This window comes from Ovis aries, chromosome 5 (assembly GCF_016772045.2).
Source record: "Ovis aries strain OAR_USU_Benz2616 breed Rambouillet chromosome 5, ARS-UI_Ramb_v3.0, whole genome shotgun sequence".
In the NCBI taxonomy this organism is placed as follows: Eukaryota; Metazoa; Chordata; class Mammalia; order Artiodactyla; family Bovidae; genus Ovis; species Ovis aries.
Genome location: NC_056058.1, coordinates 23,945,785 through 23,963,901, shown reverse-complemented (window position 1 = coordinate 23,963,901; position 18,117 = coordinate 23,945,785). Strand labels below are relative to the sequence as shown.

The 18,117-nt window shown below is 40.0% G+C and overlaps 1 protein-coding gene across 3 annotated transcripts in view; it reads left to right on the top strand.

The window, feature by feature from the left end:
• The window catches only part of CCDC192 (coiled-coil domain containing 192), a 211,798-nt gene that overhangs the window by 34,588 nt on the left and 159,093 nt on the right, over positions 1-18,117 (top strand). For 2 of the 3 annotated variants that reach the window (XM_027969970.3, XM_027969968.2), the window contains one exon: positions 1,008-1,115. In XM_027969970.3, coding sequence (XP_027825771.1) covers positions 1,008-1,115 — 108 coding nt within the window. Of the gene's footprint in view, positions 1-376; positions 382-1,007; positions 1,116-18,117 lie in introns of those variants that run through there. The other variant, XM_060416342.1, reaches the window with a different exon arrangement.

Here is an 18,117-nt window from a genome sequence, read left to right as displayed (position 1 = left end):
ATGTAGGAACACAATTCTTTCCTTCCCCTGGAGTTAATTGGAAGCAGCTGCAGCAGCCTGCATATTCACAAGAAAACAGGACATACCCAAGGATATAGGAACATCAGAATCCTAACACCAATGGGGTTTTCCTTTGACATTTCCGCATTGCTATGTATTTATTAATTAATTGTCTCAATGGCCAAAGAGTAGTCAGGAAGTGCCCTAGCCTTAGTAATGCTGCTGCTGCTGCCGCTAAGTCGCTTCAGTCGTGTCTGACTCTGTGCGATCCTACAGACGGCAGCCCATCAGGCTCCCCCACCCCTGGGATTCTCCAGGCAAGAACTCTGGAGTGGGTTGCAATTTCCTTCTCATGTGTGAAAGCGAAAAGTGAAAGTGCTAGTAAGTGATAATTCCATGCCAATTTTGTGTACTCTTTGCTTGTACATGAAAAACAGCAACTTCAGAACAATTTTGAAAGGCGAAGTCTACACATCTGGTGATTTGAGTCATATTAGCAATATTCTGGGGATGTATACTCTGATTCTAAACCATGTGGTATCTTTGCTTTAATGGAACTTGTGATAAGAAGGTGACAATCAAAGGAAACAAAAGTTTCCCTGAGTTGAAATGACTAAGATAGTTGAATGTTTTTTTAAAAAAAATGTAGGCATACTAGGTGACATCTCTTACTGGGAATGTGAAATTTGGCTCTAACCTCTTGAAAAATATTTATATCAGAAATAAAAGTTGTACATTAACCAAATTTCAACATGGATATTTTATTCTACCTTTGTAAAGTTGTTCATTGTTCATTAACATGCACTTTTTAACTCTGCCTTTAGACTCTAAACTGTTAAATAAAACTATTGTCTTTGTCACATTTCACTATTTTATTGCTATGTTGAAGAAGAAAAGGAAATGATATATGTGAGTTTATTAAGCCTGTCCTTAGTCCACAGAGTTGTTTGAGATGCATGCAGGAAACTACCCATGTCAAAAAGTAATACTTGGTTATTGTTTTAAAGAAAGAGTCCCTGGAACCCGAACAGATGGTGTTTACTTTGGCACGACTCGAGACCTTGGAGATTTGCCTGAAGGAAGCAGAAGAAAAGGCTAAAGTCTTATCTGAACAGGTAATACTTGTCACTGGGACTGGAAATATATGTTCCTCAGTGTGCAATAGAGCGAAGAAAATCTAAATATGTGTTTCAATCTCTGTACCTACGGATACACACACATACACACAGCATTTCATTCAGTTCAGTTATTACAATAATCACTTCAATCTGTATGGACCTTTTGAGCCTTTAAAACTTCTCTTACATTTTTGTATTTTGTTTTCATTCACCACAGCCCATGAGCTAGGGAAGCCATCTTTAAGCAAGTAGACTTCTGAAATAAGGGAAACATATTTGTATTATAAACAGATAAAACCTATAGGAAACCCACAGGAGCAACTCTTTCCAGTTATGTGAAGAAAGAGAGGTTTTCAAATATTGGCATCCCTCTTGGGTTTTGAAACTCACAGAGGCAAAACAGGTAACAGGTGAAGCATAGCTTCATCTGGGCAGTCAGGTAGGTCATCAGCACACACACCAGGTCTATTTCAGAGACACTGAGCGTGACTATCAGTAAAGCTCAGACCATTTCCTGACACCGTGACGCTTTGCAAACAGTATAGTGTACATGGCACAAATCCTACTGTTACTGTAGCCCTTCCCCTGGGGAGAGGGCACTTGGCCAAGAGTCTGGGTCCTTCTACAGGGCTCTGGTGCTCACTGTTGGTGGCAGTCAATAGAATAAAAAGGACAGAGACCTTGAAATGTTACATTGATTTATCATGGATTGAGCCATTTTGCTAGTAAATTTTTAGAAACTTTCCCAAAAAAATTAAGTAAAAATAAAAAAAAACAATTTTGAGTTTTTAATAACAAGGGTCTATACAGCAAAAGTTGAGTACAATAGAATTTTACAAGAATTTTTGCAGAGACTAGGGGAGAAATGTGCTAAATACAATTAATATGTAATGTAGAAAGTGAAGTGGAATGCTAGTGGCTAAGTCATGTCCAACTCTTTTGCGACCCCATGAACTGCAGCCTGTCAGGCTTCTCAGTCCACAGGATTTTTCAGGCAAGAATACTGGAGTGTGTAGTCATTCTCTTCTGCAGGGGATCTTCCCCCCAGGGATCGAACCTGGGTCTGTTGCATTGCAGACAGATTCTTTACCTTTTGAGCTACCAGGGAACATAGGTAATGTAGGGATACGTGCATAAATAGCCTCCATTTTTTTTCTACATACCCAAAATGTACTCTCTTACTTTGGAATGTGTTTACTGCTGGCTGCCTAAATGTGACATATGCAACGGGTCACAGGAGCCATCCATCAATTAATGAAACAGTGGTATCCCTAGGCCCAGTCCCACTGGGGAGATTCCATCTCACTCACATGCCTTAACCTGGCTTGCCAACTGGTCTTCTTTTTTAAACCACCCATAAAAATCAATGGAGAATGAAACAGCAATCCACTTCAGTATTCTTGCCTGGAGAATCTCTTGGACAGAGGAGCCTGGCAGGCTACAGTCCATGGGGTCAAAAGAGTCGGACACAACTTAGCTACTAAACAGTGAAAAGCAAGCTTCAAATTGTGGCAAAATCTGAATTACAAAGATTTTTTTATAGTGCTAAACATGAGGTATGATTCCACAGCATAAAAACCAAGGATTTCAGAGCATGCAAACCTGGAAGAAACTGGTAATGGTGAACTGAGGGCACCCTTGCTGGTATTAGGTTTCACTAAGAAGATGTATTTTTACTTTGTAATTGAATGTCTTTTAATGCTTTCAATAATTTAAATCAGTAAAATTCAACTCACCCATGAAAATCCTCATCCCTTTTGTTCTTTATAAAATATCTTTATCCAATACAACTAGTCTTTAATATTTAAGATTCTTAACTAGATGATCCCTTTATGTAACATATAACACTCAGATACTTCTGTTCAGTGTTTAGCAGATTAATTGTATAAAATGGAAACTGGATTTCACCATTTCTTTGTAACTACCATGAGTAAGATACCAGTTAGCTGTTTGGGGAAAGAAAGATATGCAAAGCTTTTCTACCCAAGTAGCTCACACCAAAAGAATCACAGTAAGGGCTGGAGAGTGAAAATAGGTGTTTGTCTGGCTCCCACATAGACTGCAAAACAGCATTAATATGCAGGATCTGTATGTGTTATTTTCCTGAAGTATTGCCCCTGGAGTTGCCAAATTTGTATACAACCAAGGGAATTTAATTGGAAGTTGGCAATGGTGTGAGGCAAAGGAGAACATTACATGTGAAAAAAAGCCCATTACAGGCATTTTTAATATTACATTTTTAATTAAGTTGAGTATTTTATTAGATTTGGCTGTCTCCACTGTTACTGTTGAAACAGGTTAATCAAGTGCAGACACTAGTCTCAGAGGATTTACTCCTGAAAGTTTTGCTTTCTTCAGTGTTTCAGTTTACTCTTATTCTTGATGAGTTAAAACTGTAACAACAGTTGCTTCCCCCCTATTTTTAAATTCAGTAGATGTTTTAAAAGTGGGATGACAGAAGGACAGGGAAAGGTAAGGGCACCTTATAGTTGAGACAGGAGGAGATTTCTGAATGGGGCACCTGTCTCAAACAATCAAACATTTGTCCACTGGGTGCCACTGTCTTCCTTACCAGGCTAGGCCACTTTGTGGTTGTAAAAAGAGAAAGTGTCTTTAGTGGTCCAGACAGTGTGTGTGTGTGTGTGTGTATGTATGTGGAGTATATTTTTCCTGTTTGCATGTATACATGTTAAGTTTTCTTTTAAATACCATTAATTTAGGATATGGGACAACAGACTGGTTCCAAATAGGAAAAGGAGTACGTCAAGGCTGTATATTGTCACCCTGCTTATTTAACTTCTATGCAGAGTACATCATGAGAAACACTGGACTGGAAGAAACACAAGCTGGAATTAAGATTGCCAGGAGAAATATCAATAACCTCAGATATGCAGATGACACCACCCTTATGGCAGAAAGTGAAGCGGAACTAAAAAGCCTCTTGATGAAAGTGAAAGAGGAGAGTCAAAAAGTTGGCTTAAAGCTCAACATTCAGAAAACGAAGATCATGGCATCTGGTCCCATCACTTCATGGCAAATAGATGGGGAAACAGTGGAAACAGTGTCAGACTATTTTTGGGGGGCTCCAAAATCACTGCAGATGGTGACTGCAGCCATGAAATTAAAAGAAGCTTATACCTTGGAAGGAAAGTTATGACCAACCTAGATAGCATATTCAAAAGCAGACATTGCTTTGCCAACAAAGATCCGTCTAGTCAAGGCTATGGTTTTTCCAGTGGTCATGTATGGATGTGAGATTTGGACTGTGAAGAAAGCTGAGTGCCGAAGAACTGATGCTTTTGAACTGCAGTGTTGGAGAAGACTCTTGAGAGTCCCTTGGACTGCAAGGAGATCCAACAAGTCCATTCTGAAGGAGATCAGCCCTGGGATTTCTTTGGAAGGAATGATGCTAAAGCTGAAACTCCAGTACTTTGGCCACCTCACGCAAAGGGTTGACTCATTGGAAAAGACTCTGATGCTGGGAGGGATTGAGGGTAGGAGGAGAAGGGGATGACAGAGGATGAGATGACTGGATGGCATCACCGACTCAATGGACGTGAGTTTGAGTGAACTCCGGGAGTTGGATGGACAGGGAGGCCTGGCATGCTGTGATTCATGGGGTCGCAAAGAGAAGGACACGACTGAGCTACTGAACTCAACTGAATTTAGGATTTGTCACAAGGAGGGCGGGAATGCTAGCTAGCTTTCATTGGTAATTCAGATCATTTTGTCAGCCCTGTGGTTGGACACTGGCCAGATGGGCTGGCCTGATGGGCTAGAAACAAGTGGGGAGAGGAGAGGAAATGTTGAGGATAAAAATTTGTGCTGAAACTAAGGAGTGAACTGTCAACCACTGGGTCCTGCCTCTGAGAATAGGGTAAATGTTGATGTTATTATAGTTTAATGCTCTTAGTGATGCGCATAGAACCAACCCAGACAGATGCCTCGAAATTCATCTACACTAAGCACTTGTAGGTCCTGGGTCCCAGGTTACTTAAACTTAACCTTCCTAGGGTCTCTTCCGGTAAGACCTCTGCTGGTTCACTATGCAAAAGGAGAAACTTAGAAATAGTAAGGAAGAAAGGAGTTCGTGGCACTTCTCCTGTGAGGTCACACCGTGAACAGACTTCTTTGTTGGTTTCCCTTAGCTAACAATTATTCTTTATTTCTCTGTAGTCATGTCACTAGTGTCAAAAGAAATATGAGATCAGGATAATTTACAATTAGACTTTTAATCTGGGCTGTTCATAGCTCTCAGAAATAAGTTTTCAGCAAGTCAGCAGGCCAGAGGTAGAAAGGGACATAAGATTCCATCTCTTGTCCTGGGTAATAATGGTAAGTAATTCAAAACATAACTAAATTTTGCTAAAGAAAACACTTAAATTTCCCATAGATTATGATCAGTGAGAGGAAAGTTCTGGAAATTAGGTAGTAGATTAAAGACTAGAAGGAGGAATGGGAATGAAGGAAAGGAGTTAAGGAGGAGAAAAGAAGAGTATAAAGTTTTCAGGGAAAACTCATAAAAGAGCAGGTTTTGCCTGTGTGCTGGTTTCTATCAGCAATGCACATGGGAGGAGGGACAAAGGAAAGGGCTCATGGGCTGCAATTTACAACCACACAGGAGGAAAGAAAGCCCACAGCTTCTATGCTAAGAAATTGTCAGGAAAAGCCACAGTTTCACAGGGAGCACAGATCCAGAGATCCCAGAGCACAGAGGGATACCTCCGGCCAGCTCCTGAGCTGCTTCCTCTGGAGACAGCGCTGGTCCTGAGTCTTCACTCATCATCAGTCTCTGGTTCCCGGCTCCCAGCAGCAGACCCAGGAGAGTTCGGGGTTTGCTTCTGCTCCACTACTTGCTAGCTTTATAACCTTGGGCAGTTCACTTAGTCTCTCTGAGTCAAAGCTATCTTCTATAGAAGAGGGTAAGCACACTGGTTTCATAGGGCTGTTGTGAGCTTTGAGTAGGTTCTCAGTAAGTGTGAATTATCTCTGCTCCTCATAGTGGTCATAACAGAACGGTGTGAACCTCTGAGTCATGGGCTAATGTGTGTGTGTGTGTAAGTTTGCTTTTTTATTGGTGTCTCTCAAAATGTTTGAAAGATACACAAATCACAACACATTGGTTGCTTAAGAATATCAGAGTCTTTCAACCAGGAAAGACTCCATCCCCACCCCAGCTCCTTTGTCCTATTGGCTTTTTCACTGCCTCGCTTTCTTTCCCCCTCTTCCTCAGCTCCTCATTTGGTAAAGGGACTTCTCTATTACTTTAACCTTCTTTCCTTCTGCTTCATTCTGTCCATTCTCAATATGATTTATGATTTTCTTCCATTAATATATGGTTTTGCCCAGATGGGAAGCTGAATGGACAGTGCTGGTACCTGGACTTTCTGGGGTTTCAGGGACAGAAAACTCAGGAGTGGAGAAAATTTGTGATCATTTTCTTATCAAGGAGGTGAATCCAGTAATAATTATGTAGTCAGAATTAGCTTTAGGCATCTTTTGGATACCATACTTAGCAAAATATTAGTTACATGTGGTGTGTGGCATAAAAAAAAAAATATTGGGAAAGAAATGTCATGCTTTGAAGCAAGAGCTTGGAGGTGGGAGGCTTGATGGAGAATGGACCTTTTTTCCTATTGTTTTTTCCAGGTAGGAAAAGGATATACACAAGATACAGGAAGGGGCCCTTAATGACCTTTTGGAGCATAGAAATAATTTTGCCCCTTTTGTTTTCATAGAGAGAGATTTATTGGTAATACTCAAAATGCAGAGAAATTTCAAAGGAGAAGAATATGGTAGTTTCATTTCTCAACTTTTGAAATAAAGCACATGGGATCCTTTTTCGTACTTAGTAATAACTAACATGCCAGTTAATTTTTCCTTTACCCAATGAGAGAAACATTTATGAAAGCTCAAAATAAAATTAATAATAGCAACTTGCTATATTCTCACTCTTTACTGAACTTGGTCAATCATGTTATGTTCAAAGGCAGTTTCTTCACTTTTTTCACCTGGGATCTCCCTGCCTGAGGTTATCCTCGATCTTAAAGAACATTAGAAGCAACAATGGAGGCAACGTTTGAAAGAGGGTACAATTGGGGGGTGGTGTCTGGTTCTTATCCTACAGGGGTGCAGGCCTGGTCCCAGACCTCTGCCAAGTATTACCAATGGTAGGCAGAGAGTGGAAGAACTAACATTTACTAAGCACCTATAGTGTTTCAAGTACTGTGCTTAGACTGATAGACATTTCATCTGCCCCACATAAGAACCTTAGGAGGGGCACTATTATAATCCCTGTGAAGAAAATTGAGACTGAAAAGCATGTGATTTTCTCACCACTGTGCAGTTAATAAGCAGTGAGGCTGATATTAGAACATGAATATTTTTAAAATCCAAAGACTGTTCTTAAGAACGTGTGATCATAGATCAAAGCCATGTAAAGAAGTTTCTTACTCAAGCAGCACTGGACAGAAAGAACTCACCTTGATTCCCAAACTAGAACCGAGAAAGCTTGTTAGACAGATTGTGGGGTCCCACCCCCAGAGTATCTGATATGTTCACCTGGCATGGGGGTCAAGAATGTGCATTTGTAACAAGTTTCCACTCTACACTGAAGCTTCAGCCCTAAACACAAGCCAAAGTGAAGCTGTCACTCCTGTTCTGTGTCCCCCAGCTGCACAGTAACTAAATGAATCAGTTAAGATTAGTCTGGGATGCATGAAACAAACAACCCAAATAAGAGTGGCCGAAACAAGTAACAGAGTAAGTCTGGACACATGCAGCCCAGAACAGGCTCAGTAGCTCTGCAGCCCTCAGAGGCCTGAGCTTGGTCTCCATGCATTCAAACGTGGCTTCCATCCTCAGGGTCCAAGAGGCACCTGCAGACATACATAGAGCCAAGCAGCGTGAAGATGGAAAGACCAAGTGCAAACCAGACATGGACAACTGAGCAGCCTCTTTGAAGAGCTTTTCTCTAATACTTCCCTAATGACTTCTTACTTATGCTTGACCACAGTTTTTACCATGGGGGCTAGGAAATATAGGATTTTAGGTGGGTACATTGTCACCCCAAGAGCATGAAGACAGTTTTACTGACATTCTAACATGTATACTATCATGTGAATTGAATCCCCAGTCTATGTCTGACACAGGATGCAGCATGCTTGGGGCTGGTGCATGGGGATGACCCAGAAAGATGTTATGGGGAGGGAGGTGGGAGGGGGGGTTCATGTTTGGGAATGCATGTAAGAATTAAAGATTTTAAAATTTAAAAAATAAAAAACTAAAAAAAAAAAAGTAAAAAAAAAAAAAAAAAGAAGAGGAGAATGGATATTAGGCTGCCAAATATGTCCTTTGCTTATCCAACCCCTTGACAATTCTGTTCCTTTGTCCTGATAACTTCAATGTTCTTTTGCATGTGAAGATCTGGTTTCCCCATTTGTTGAAGAGACAATGTTTCCCCACTGAATGGTCTTGACAGCCTTGTCAAAAATCAGCCATTCATAAATGCAGGACTCTGTGGACTCTCAATTCAATTCAAACGCTCTGTAACACTGTGACTTTCAGCAGGTACTTCTGGTTGTAAATCCCAGGTAAATTTTTGAGCTGGAGTTAGATTCAGTCTTCTCGGTCCTTTACCAATACTCTCTTTTAGTGTAAGGACGATCATAAACCCCTCTGACTTATGCACTGGTTTCTGGGGATTGAGTGAGCCATCTAACTGATCTTTTTACCTTTAACACTGAGCAAAGTAAGCAAACCAATAGAAAGACAAAGACTCTAATAACTGAAATTTATTCATCACTGTGTATCTCAGGCTGTAAAGTAAACTCCATTGTTTGCTTCTTAGTGTTCAATCTGTTTACTTTACATTTAGCTACAGAAAGAACATAGATCTCCAGCAAATTTTTAGATGCCGATTATGTGTATGACTAGCTAAAAGTGATTTGATGCATACTGAGATTGTCTCAAAAATGTTCTGGTTCTTTTTCCATTGTTTAAATGCAACAGTGGATCCCTTGATGTCAAGTTTATTTGAAATAAGTAATGTGCCCTTGGTAGGAGTATTCATTTCTGCAAATGCTCAGAAATTATGCTTGATATGCCAAGCCGAAATCATGAGTTTTTGTGAATGAGTTTTTGTTTTCCAGTCTGTTTGGAAGTCTACTTTAATGCCACAAAATCACAAACAGCTTGTTTAACTTGGAAAGTCTTTCCTAATCACCATGAAACCTAGTAATTGAGAATTTTGTTAAACAATTTGGTTCTAGTTTATTTTATTACAGAAGATTTCCCCCTTAACAGACACACACACACACACACACACCCTTGTATCTAACCAATCATTAATTTTAACCCCCTTACTGAATTGTTGCACATTGACTGGGAACCTCAGAGAAAGTAAGAAAAGACTACAAGCTGGGGAAGAGATGTGTTGTTTTGAGTAGAATCAAGCACAATGAAAATTTGGTTCTAGTTTATTTTATTACAGAAGATTTCCCCCTTAACAGACACATACACACACACACACACCCTTGTACCTAAGCAGTCATTAATTTTAGCCTCCTTACTGAATTGTTGCACAGTGACTGGGAACCTCAGAGAAAGTAAGAAAAGACTACAAGCTGGTGAAGAGATGTGTTGTTTTGAGTAGAATCAAGCACAATGACAAATGGGCTTCTGTTGTCGTTGTTATAGGAGGGACGCATGGATTTCTGGCCTATTACATAACTAAAGACTTCCTTTTGCTTGTAAATGTCAAGATCAAACTGAGGTCAGTTTTAAATAGCTGACCGAGTACTAATAAATGTGACTTTCTTGTCTAAACAAAAAAACAAAATCCTCTCTCCCTTATAAGTCTTGGCTCTGCTGATAAGTGCAGGTGTCTTTTTTGCATGGACATAACCTTCATTTTCTTCTTAAGACTGTCTCAGTGATGGCAAGCTAACTTTCACTTTGTTAATCTCTACAAGGAAATTAGTAAATCAGGTGTATAATTTTGTTTAATTATTCATTTACTCTTTCAATAAAATATTTGTTGAACTCTTAACTGTGAGCTAAGCACTCTGCAAGGTACTCCTATATATATATGTTGCTGCTGCTGCTAAGTCGCTTCAGTCGTGTCCGACTCTGTGCGACCCCCTGGACTGCAGCCTACCAGGCTCTTCCATCCACGGGATTTTCCAGGCAAGAGTACTGGAGTGGGTTGCCATTGCCTTCTCCCCTATATATGTTAGCCTCCTGTATTTCTCCCACTGGCCCTGGAAATGTGTATTCCCATTTTGCAAATGATGAGAAGCCTTTTGTGGGATTGCAGTCTGCTTGTATGCTTTTTCTAGACATTCTCCCTTGATGACTTGCCTTCAGAGCGCACAACCTATCAAAAAGAACCAAGTCTTCCTCCTGATCCCATGTCTGAACTTCTAACTGCCTACTGATAGGTCCACCAAAGCTCTAAGAGGCAACTCAAGCTCTACCTGTCTGTTAGCTTCCTGTCCCAAATCTGTTCCTGCTCTCACATCCCCTAAACCAAGGATAGCTGCCAACAGTTCTCTTGTGGCTATATCCGAAATCTGTGCTGCTTTGATTCTCTCCTCTCCACACCCTACACATCCAAATGCTAAGGACTACCAATGATGCCTCTCAAAGAGTTCTTCGGTTCATCTTCTTTTCTCCATCTCTATCGCCACTGCCCTTGTCCAAGCCACCAACTCCAGAAACTTCCCCCTACTTTACTTTCATTGTGGTGTGTATTGATGGCTCAACACTACAGCCACAGGGAAGATTCTGCAACACAGACCTCATATGTTTCCTTACTTAGATCCTAAATTAGCCCCAATTTACTCTCAGGATCAAACATATACTTCTTAACAAATTTTACAATCATCTGTGGTCTAATCCCCTGTTTGTTTCTCCAGTTTTATGTTACACCACTCCCAGTATATTACTATTACACCACTTTCAATTTCTTAAAAAGTAGTATATTCTCTATTACCTGTCTCATCTATTAAAAAAAAAAAAAAGGCTTTGTTCCTTGTGCACATCCGTGTTTTCCTCCTTTGTGACCCCATGAACTGTAGTTCACCGGCTCCTCTATCTATGGGATTCTCCAGGCACCAATACTGGAGTGGGTAACCATTTCCTACTTCAGGGGGATTTTCCCAACCTAGAGATTGAACTAGCGTCCCCTGGGAAGCCCCTTGTTCCTTACAGCCAAGTATTAATTAATTCATCCCTTTCCTTCTGCTTCTGCAGAGAATTGCTCTGCTCTGTTCCCATTGCATCCTTTCATTCTCTTTTCTGTTATCCAACAAAATTCAACAAATTTCTCCTTTTGGGTCTTCAAATAGATGGTCACTTACTCCAAAATATTTTTCTTCCTCTTTCAAGTTTGAGTTAGATGTCCTTACTAGGTGCTCTCATAATCCTTCTCCCATTTTACCACGCCCACCTCTGTCAGTTGGAACTATTTGTCTGTATCTTCCACCACACCACATGAAATAGAAGTACAGACAGTGACTTCCCTAAGGTCTCAAATCAAGTTAGAATCTATCCATTTGTCTCTCTGATGTCAAAGCTCATGCTCTTTCCATCAAAACATTCAGAATTGACCTATAGGCAAAAAGGAGACATTAAAGGGTTTGAACAGTATTCAGATTTGCCCTCAGAGAGAAAACTCAGAGTCTACTGAGAAGAACAGATTTATTAGAAGGCCAGAGTCAGATATTTCAGTGTATGCTGCTGCTGCTGCTGCTGCGTCGCTTCAGTCGTGTTCAACTCTGTGCGACCCCATAGACGTCAGCCCACCAGGCTCCCCTGTCCCTGGGATTCTCCAGGCAAGAACACTGGAGCAGGTTGCCATTTCCTTCTCCAATGCATGAAAGTGAAAAGTGAAAGTGAAAGTGAAGTCGTGTCCAACTTCGCGACCCCACAGACTGCAGCCCACCAGGCTCCTCCGTCCATGGGATTTTCCAGGCAAGAGTACTGGAGTGGGGTGCCATTGCCTTCTCCATATCAGTGTATAGGCTCTTGCAAAAATCCACGTAAGAGATGATAAGTACCTATTAGTAGTGAAGAGAAGAAATAGACGAGAAATATTTGTGAGATGGTTTGGTGATTAATTAAAAGGGAAAGTAGTATTCAAGACTGATCCCAACCATTGCATCAGAAAAAAAAAAAAAAAAAAAAAACCCTAAGAAGGCAATAGACCTGTACTCTGAAAACTCTGACACTGACTGGAAAAAAAAAAAAAAAAAACAGATGGAAAGATTTAACATGTTGGATTAGAAGAGTCAATATTATTAAAATGATACTATCAAAGATAATCTACAGATTCAGTGTTCGGTCAGGTCAGTCACTCAGTCGTGTCTGACTCTGAGACCCCATGGACTGCAGCATGCCAGTCCTCCCTGTCCACCATCAACTCCTGGAGTTTACTCAAACTCATGTCCGTTGAGTCGGTGATGTCATACAACCATCTCATCCTCTGTCATCCCCTTCTCCTCCCACCTTCAATCTTTCCCAGCATTGGGGTCTTTTCAAATGAGTCAGTTCTTTGCATCAGGTGGCCAAAGTATTGGAGTTTCTGCTTCAGCATCAGTCCTTCCAATGAAAATTCAGGACTGATTTCCTTTAGGATAGACTGGATCTCCTTGCAGTCCAAGGGACTCTCAAAAGTCTTCTCCAACACCACAGTTCAAAAGCATCAATTCTTTGGTGCTCAGCTTTCTTTATAGTCCACCTCTCACATCCACACATTTCTGGAAGAACCATAGCCTTGATGAGACTGATTCAATGCCATCCCTATCAAATTACCCATGGCATTTATCACAGAACTAGAAACAAATTCTAATTTGTATGGAAACACAAAAGGTCCCCAATAGGCAAAACAATCTTAAGAAAGAAAAACGGAGCTATAGGATTCATGCTTCCCTCACTTCAGACTATACTTAAAAGCTACAGTAATCAAAACACAAAAACAAACATATAGATCAGCGGAACAGGATAGAAAGCTTAGAAATAAACCCATGCACTTATGGTCAAATAATCTATAACAAAGGAAGCAAGAATATACAATGGAAAAAGATAGTCTCTTCAAGTAGTGGTGCTGGGAAAACTGGACAGCTACACATAAAAGATTAAAATTAAAGTATTCTCTAATACCATATACAAAATTAAATGCAAAATAGATTAAAGGTCCAAAAGTAAGACAAGATTAATTTCCAAAATATACAAAAGGTCACAGAGCTCAACATCAAAAAAACAAATAATCCAATTTAAAAAAAAATGAATGAAAGACCTAAGAAGACATTTCTCCAAGGAAGATATACAGCTGGGCAACAGGTACATGAAAAGACGGTCAACAGTGTTCATGATTAGAGAAATACAAGTCAAAAATACAATGAGGCATCACACCAATCAGAATGGGCATTATCAAAAAGTCTGCAAATAATAAATGCTGGCGAGGGGAGGATGTGGAGAAAAGAGAACGCTCTCAAACTGTTGGTGGGAATGCAAGTTGGTACAACCACTATGGAGAACAGAATGAAGGTTCCTTAAAAAACTAAAAACAAAGTTGCCATATGATCCAATAATCTTATTCCTGGGCATGTATCTGGGAAAAACAAAAACTTTAGTTTGAAAATGTACATGCACTCCCGTGTTCATAGCAGCAATAGTTCCAATAGCCAATACATGGAAGCAACCTAAATGCCCATTGACAGATGGATGGATAAAGAAGATGTGATTAACACACATACACACAAACACACACATGCACAGGAACATTACTCAGCCATAGAGCAGAATGAAATAATGCCGTCTGCAGCAACATGAATGGACCTAGAGATTGTCCTGCTAAGTTAAATAAGCTGGGCAGAGAAAAAAATATCATGTGATATCACTTAGAATATTTTTTTAAAATGATGCAAATAAACTTATTTGAAAAACAGAAATAAACTCATAGACATTGAAAAGTTATATATTCATATGACCCAGAGGACATATTTGGAGATTAAATGGATCTTAGGAATCTCTGCCTGGATCCCTAACTTTATATTTTAACTATGAACTGACTTTTTGGTGAATATTTGTATTTTCATTCAGAGTTTAAAGAAATGTTTCTTCACTCCTCAGAGTTCCCTGCTTTGCCCTACCCCAACTTGGTGGTATTTCGGTTAAATTTGGTCCCTTCCAATTTCAAATGTTGAAGGTCTAACTCCTAGTATCTTAGAACACAAATTTATTTGGCAATATGGTTTTTGCAGATGTAGTTAGTTAAAATGAGGACATGTTGGAGTAGGATAGGCTCCTAATCCAATAAGGCTGCATTCTTATAAAAGTGGAAATTTGGACACAAACATACAGGGAGAAGTCATGCAAAGATGAAGCTGTAGACACCAAAGGCATGCTTCCAGAAGGCGAGGAACATCAAAGAGTGCCAGGAGCCAGAAAAGAGTCACAGAGGAGATGCCTTATCAGAGCCCCTAGAGAGAGCTAACCCTGCTGACCCTTGGTTTTGAACTTTTGGCCTCCAAGGCAGTGAGATAATAAATGTATATTTAAGCCACTCAGTCTGTGGTTCTCTAAAAGCAGCCCCAGCAAACTAAAACTGGGGGTAACCATGCTTCTAAATTATAGACTTAGGAAGTCTATTTTAAGATGTACATAAACCTAGGAATGGCTAGAAATAACTTGTTAAAAGCAGAAATGTTAATAAATGTAAAAGTCTGTTTTGTCTAAGATGGGGGGTAGGATGAAGAATTTGTTGTTTGTTTTTAGCTGTAAAACTGAAAAGAGACCAAACAAGTTCTGTGACCTGAAAGTATCTTCAGACACAGGGGTTCTTGCCCATTCCACAGGTAGGATAGGTAATTTTTACAGTGCTTGCCTCAGTTATTTATTGCCAAGGAATTTAGTAGCTTGTAGTACTAGTCCAACTCAGCTTGCAAAACTTTTAGCACAAGGGAAGCCTGTGTTTTTAAATAGTCACTCCTCTCTGTAGTGTGAGTTCTGCAAGGGTTGCCAAGACTCAATTTGCTTTTGAGTGGTTTTTGAGTGACACTGGAAACCTCTTCTACAATATTAATTGCTGTGTATGTGGGTGTGGATTGTGGAGGAGATGATCTAAAAGAACCAACAAGAGGAGATAAACATAACAATTCACATTACTATGAGGTGGTTTTAAGAATTCTCCTCTATGAAGGATTGGGTAGATGGTGAAAGAAAGAGTTTTGAATGTACTTGTGGCTTAAACATATGGATGACTGGTTCCACTTATTAAGAAGAGGGAAGTCCTGGGAAGCTATAGAATATGAGGAGTTAATTTTGAATATATTCATCCTTTCTTAAAATTTATTTTATTGAAGTATAGTTGATTTACAATGTTGTGTTAATTTCTGCTATACAATATGATTCAGATATATATGTATATTCTCTCCATATTCCTTTCCATTATAGTATTCTAGGATATTGAACATAGTCCCCTATGCAACACAGAAGGACCTTATTGTTGGTCCATTCTATATGTAATACTTTGCATCCGCTAACCCCAAACTCCCAATCCATCCCTCCCTCACCCCTTCTCCCCTTTGGCAGCCACAGGTCTGTCTCTATGTCTGTGAGTCTGTTTCTGTCTTGTAGATAAGTGGACTTCTGTCATAGTTTAGATTCCACATATAAGTGACGTTACATGGTATCTGTCTTTCTGACTTAGTATAATAATCTCTAGATGCATCCATGTTGCTGAAAATGGCATTATTTCATTCTTTTTTGATGAAGGCATTAGTTGTTGGTTGCCTAGTAAGTATTCAAGTGACAATATTAAGTAGGTTGTTGGATATGTAAGCTAAGTGGTATATGCAGAGAAATTGGGAGCCATAAACAGGTGTATGACTAGTGTTTCAACCATGGCACCTAATGAGATCTGCTAGGACTGTCAGATTTTGATATTTAGAGGAGTGGAAGAAGATGAAAATCTAGCCAAGGGAACTAAGAATCAGGAAGAAATCCAGAGACTCGTATTCTGGAAGCAGTAAGAAGAGTGTTTCATGAGGCATGGCATCCTCAAATGTGTAATAATTTACTGGGCAATTGAAAAAGATGGCCCAAAATGTGTCCACTGCATTTGGAAAAATGAGACTCATAGGCAACCTAGGCACAATCAGTTTCAGTAGAGTAGTGGGGGCAAGGGGCAGAGGCGAAGAACAGAGATTAGGAGAGGGAAATAATCCAGGGTAGCCCTCTTCACAGCCCCGGGGAATTTTTTCCCTGTAGCATAAAAGGGAGAGAGGTTAGGAGAGAGAGAGGGAGGGAGGAAGGGAATTCTGAGAATCTAATTTAAGACTCAGAATTTAAGGGTGCCTCTACTTTTCAGTTAAATGAACCAATTAATTATCTTTTTAATGGAAACCAATTTGCATTAGTTTTCTGTAATGTAACTGAAAATGGTCTTGACAAGTAGAGGAGTTAGTGATACACCCAAAACTAAAACATAGTACACCCCCTACCAAAGGCATGCCTTCTAGCCTTTTTCTTGATGGTGACCATGGAAGAAAAGGACAAAGAAGGCTCCCAGAGGTTAGAAACAGAGTCAAACAGACCAGAAACCTCCACCTCCACTCCGTGCATCACCAGGATAGGCCTTATTATTGCTGACTGAGAGAATGTGATGCTTGCAATGGCCTATGACAACTGTAAATTGTTTCCCTTTCCCCCTCCTTTAAAGGAGAATAGTACTGTGATTATCCTGTTTTCCCTGTATTTTATTAGGGAGGGTACATTAAAAATTGTCTCATGTCTGTATCATGATGAGGCTCATCTGGATTTGATTCAGAGAGATATACACAAAATGTGAAGCCAGATGTAGGAACTTGACATGACTGTTCGTTGTCTCCTTTCAAGAGGGAAAGTGCATTTTGGATTAATGTCGAATAGACACACGGTATCAGGCAGAACACTTAGGGGGAAGCACATCCTCATGACCATGAGGATGTAATTGTGCTGAACATGGAGGGTGAATTTTAATTGGCTTCTGTTTTATGTTTACCTTTTCTGGAGAATAGTTCCTTCAGGCTCCAATCTTTTAATAATCCTGGGACCATCAACCACAATATTCCTTACTAGAAGGAATGGGATTGAAGCACATGACCTAGGTCCAATCAATTAGGATATCCCATTTTCCTGACCATAAAGATCAACCCAGGAGTGGGCCTATGAACACAGGTGGGGCAAATACAGTTCTTTTCCAACTTGTTATTGGAGGACACACTGTTTTACTATTGAGGACCTGAACCTGGAAGGTGACAGGTAGCATCTTCCCCAGTGTGTGAAGAAGGCTTGTCTGCACTGGAAATCATGAAGCCAACACATAGGAACAGTGTCAAGATGCAGAGGTAAAAGGAGAATACTATGATTTCTTCGGGGTCTGTGGAATCTAGTTGTGAGTGAAACAGAAATCTACTTCTGATTCCCCAGTTATATAAGCCAATAATTTTTTTTTTCCTTCAGAAAATAAAAAAAGAGTGAGATGACTGTAAGAGACAATGGTGTGGGCAGACAATCATTTTAAGAAGTTTGAGTGGGAAAAGCAGCATAGAAATGGGATGATGATTAGAGGAGGGGGTGGGGGAGAGTCCAACAGACAGCTTTTGTTTATCACAATTACTATGACATGTTTATATGCTGAGCAGAATCATCCAGAAAGGGTAAGAGAGAGAATAGAATGCAGAAATGGAAGGGGACTGGGGGGCTCTGGAAATTACAGGAGCAAAGGCTTTTGACAGATTAGAGGAGATGAGATTCAAAGCCGAGTAAAAAGGCTGGCCTTTGATAGAAGAAAGGTTCTCCATTTGTTAAGTAAGGGTGCTTTTTCCTTCAACAGAAACCCAATTAAAGTAATATGTTAAGGCCGGCTATCATCACACATAAGAGTAAGTCCAGAGATGGAGCAGTTCCAGCATTTGCTAATTCAACAGCTCAAGAATGTCAACAAAAACACAGG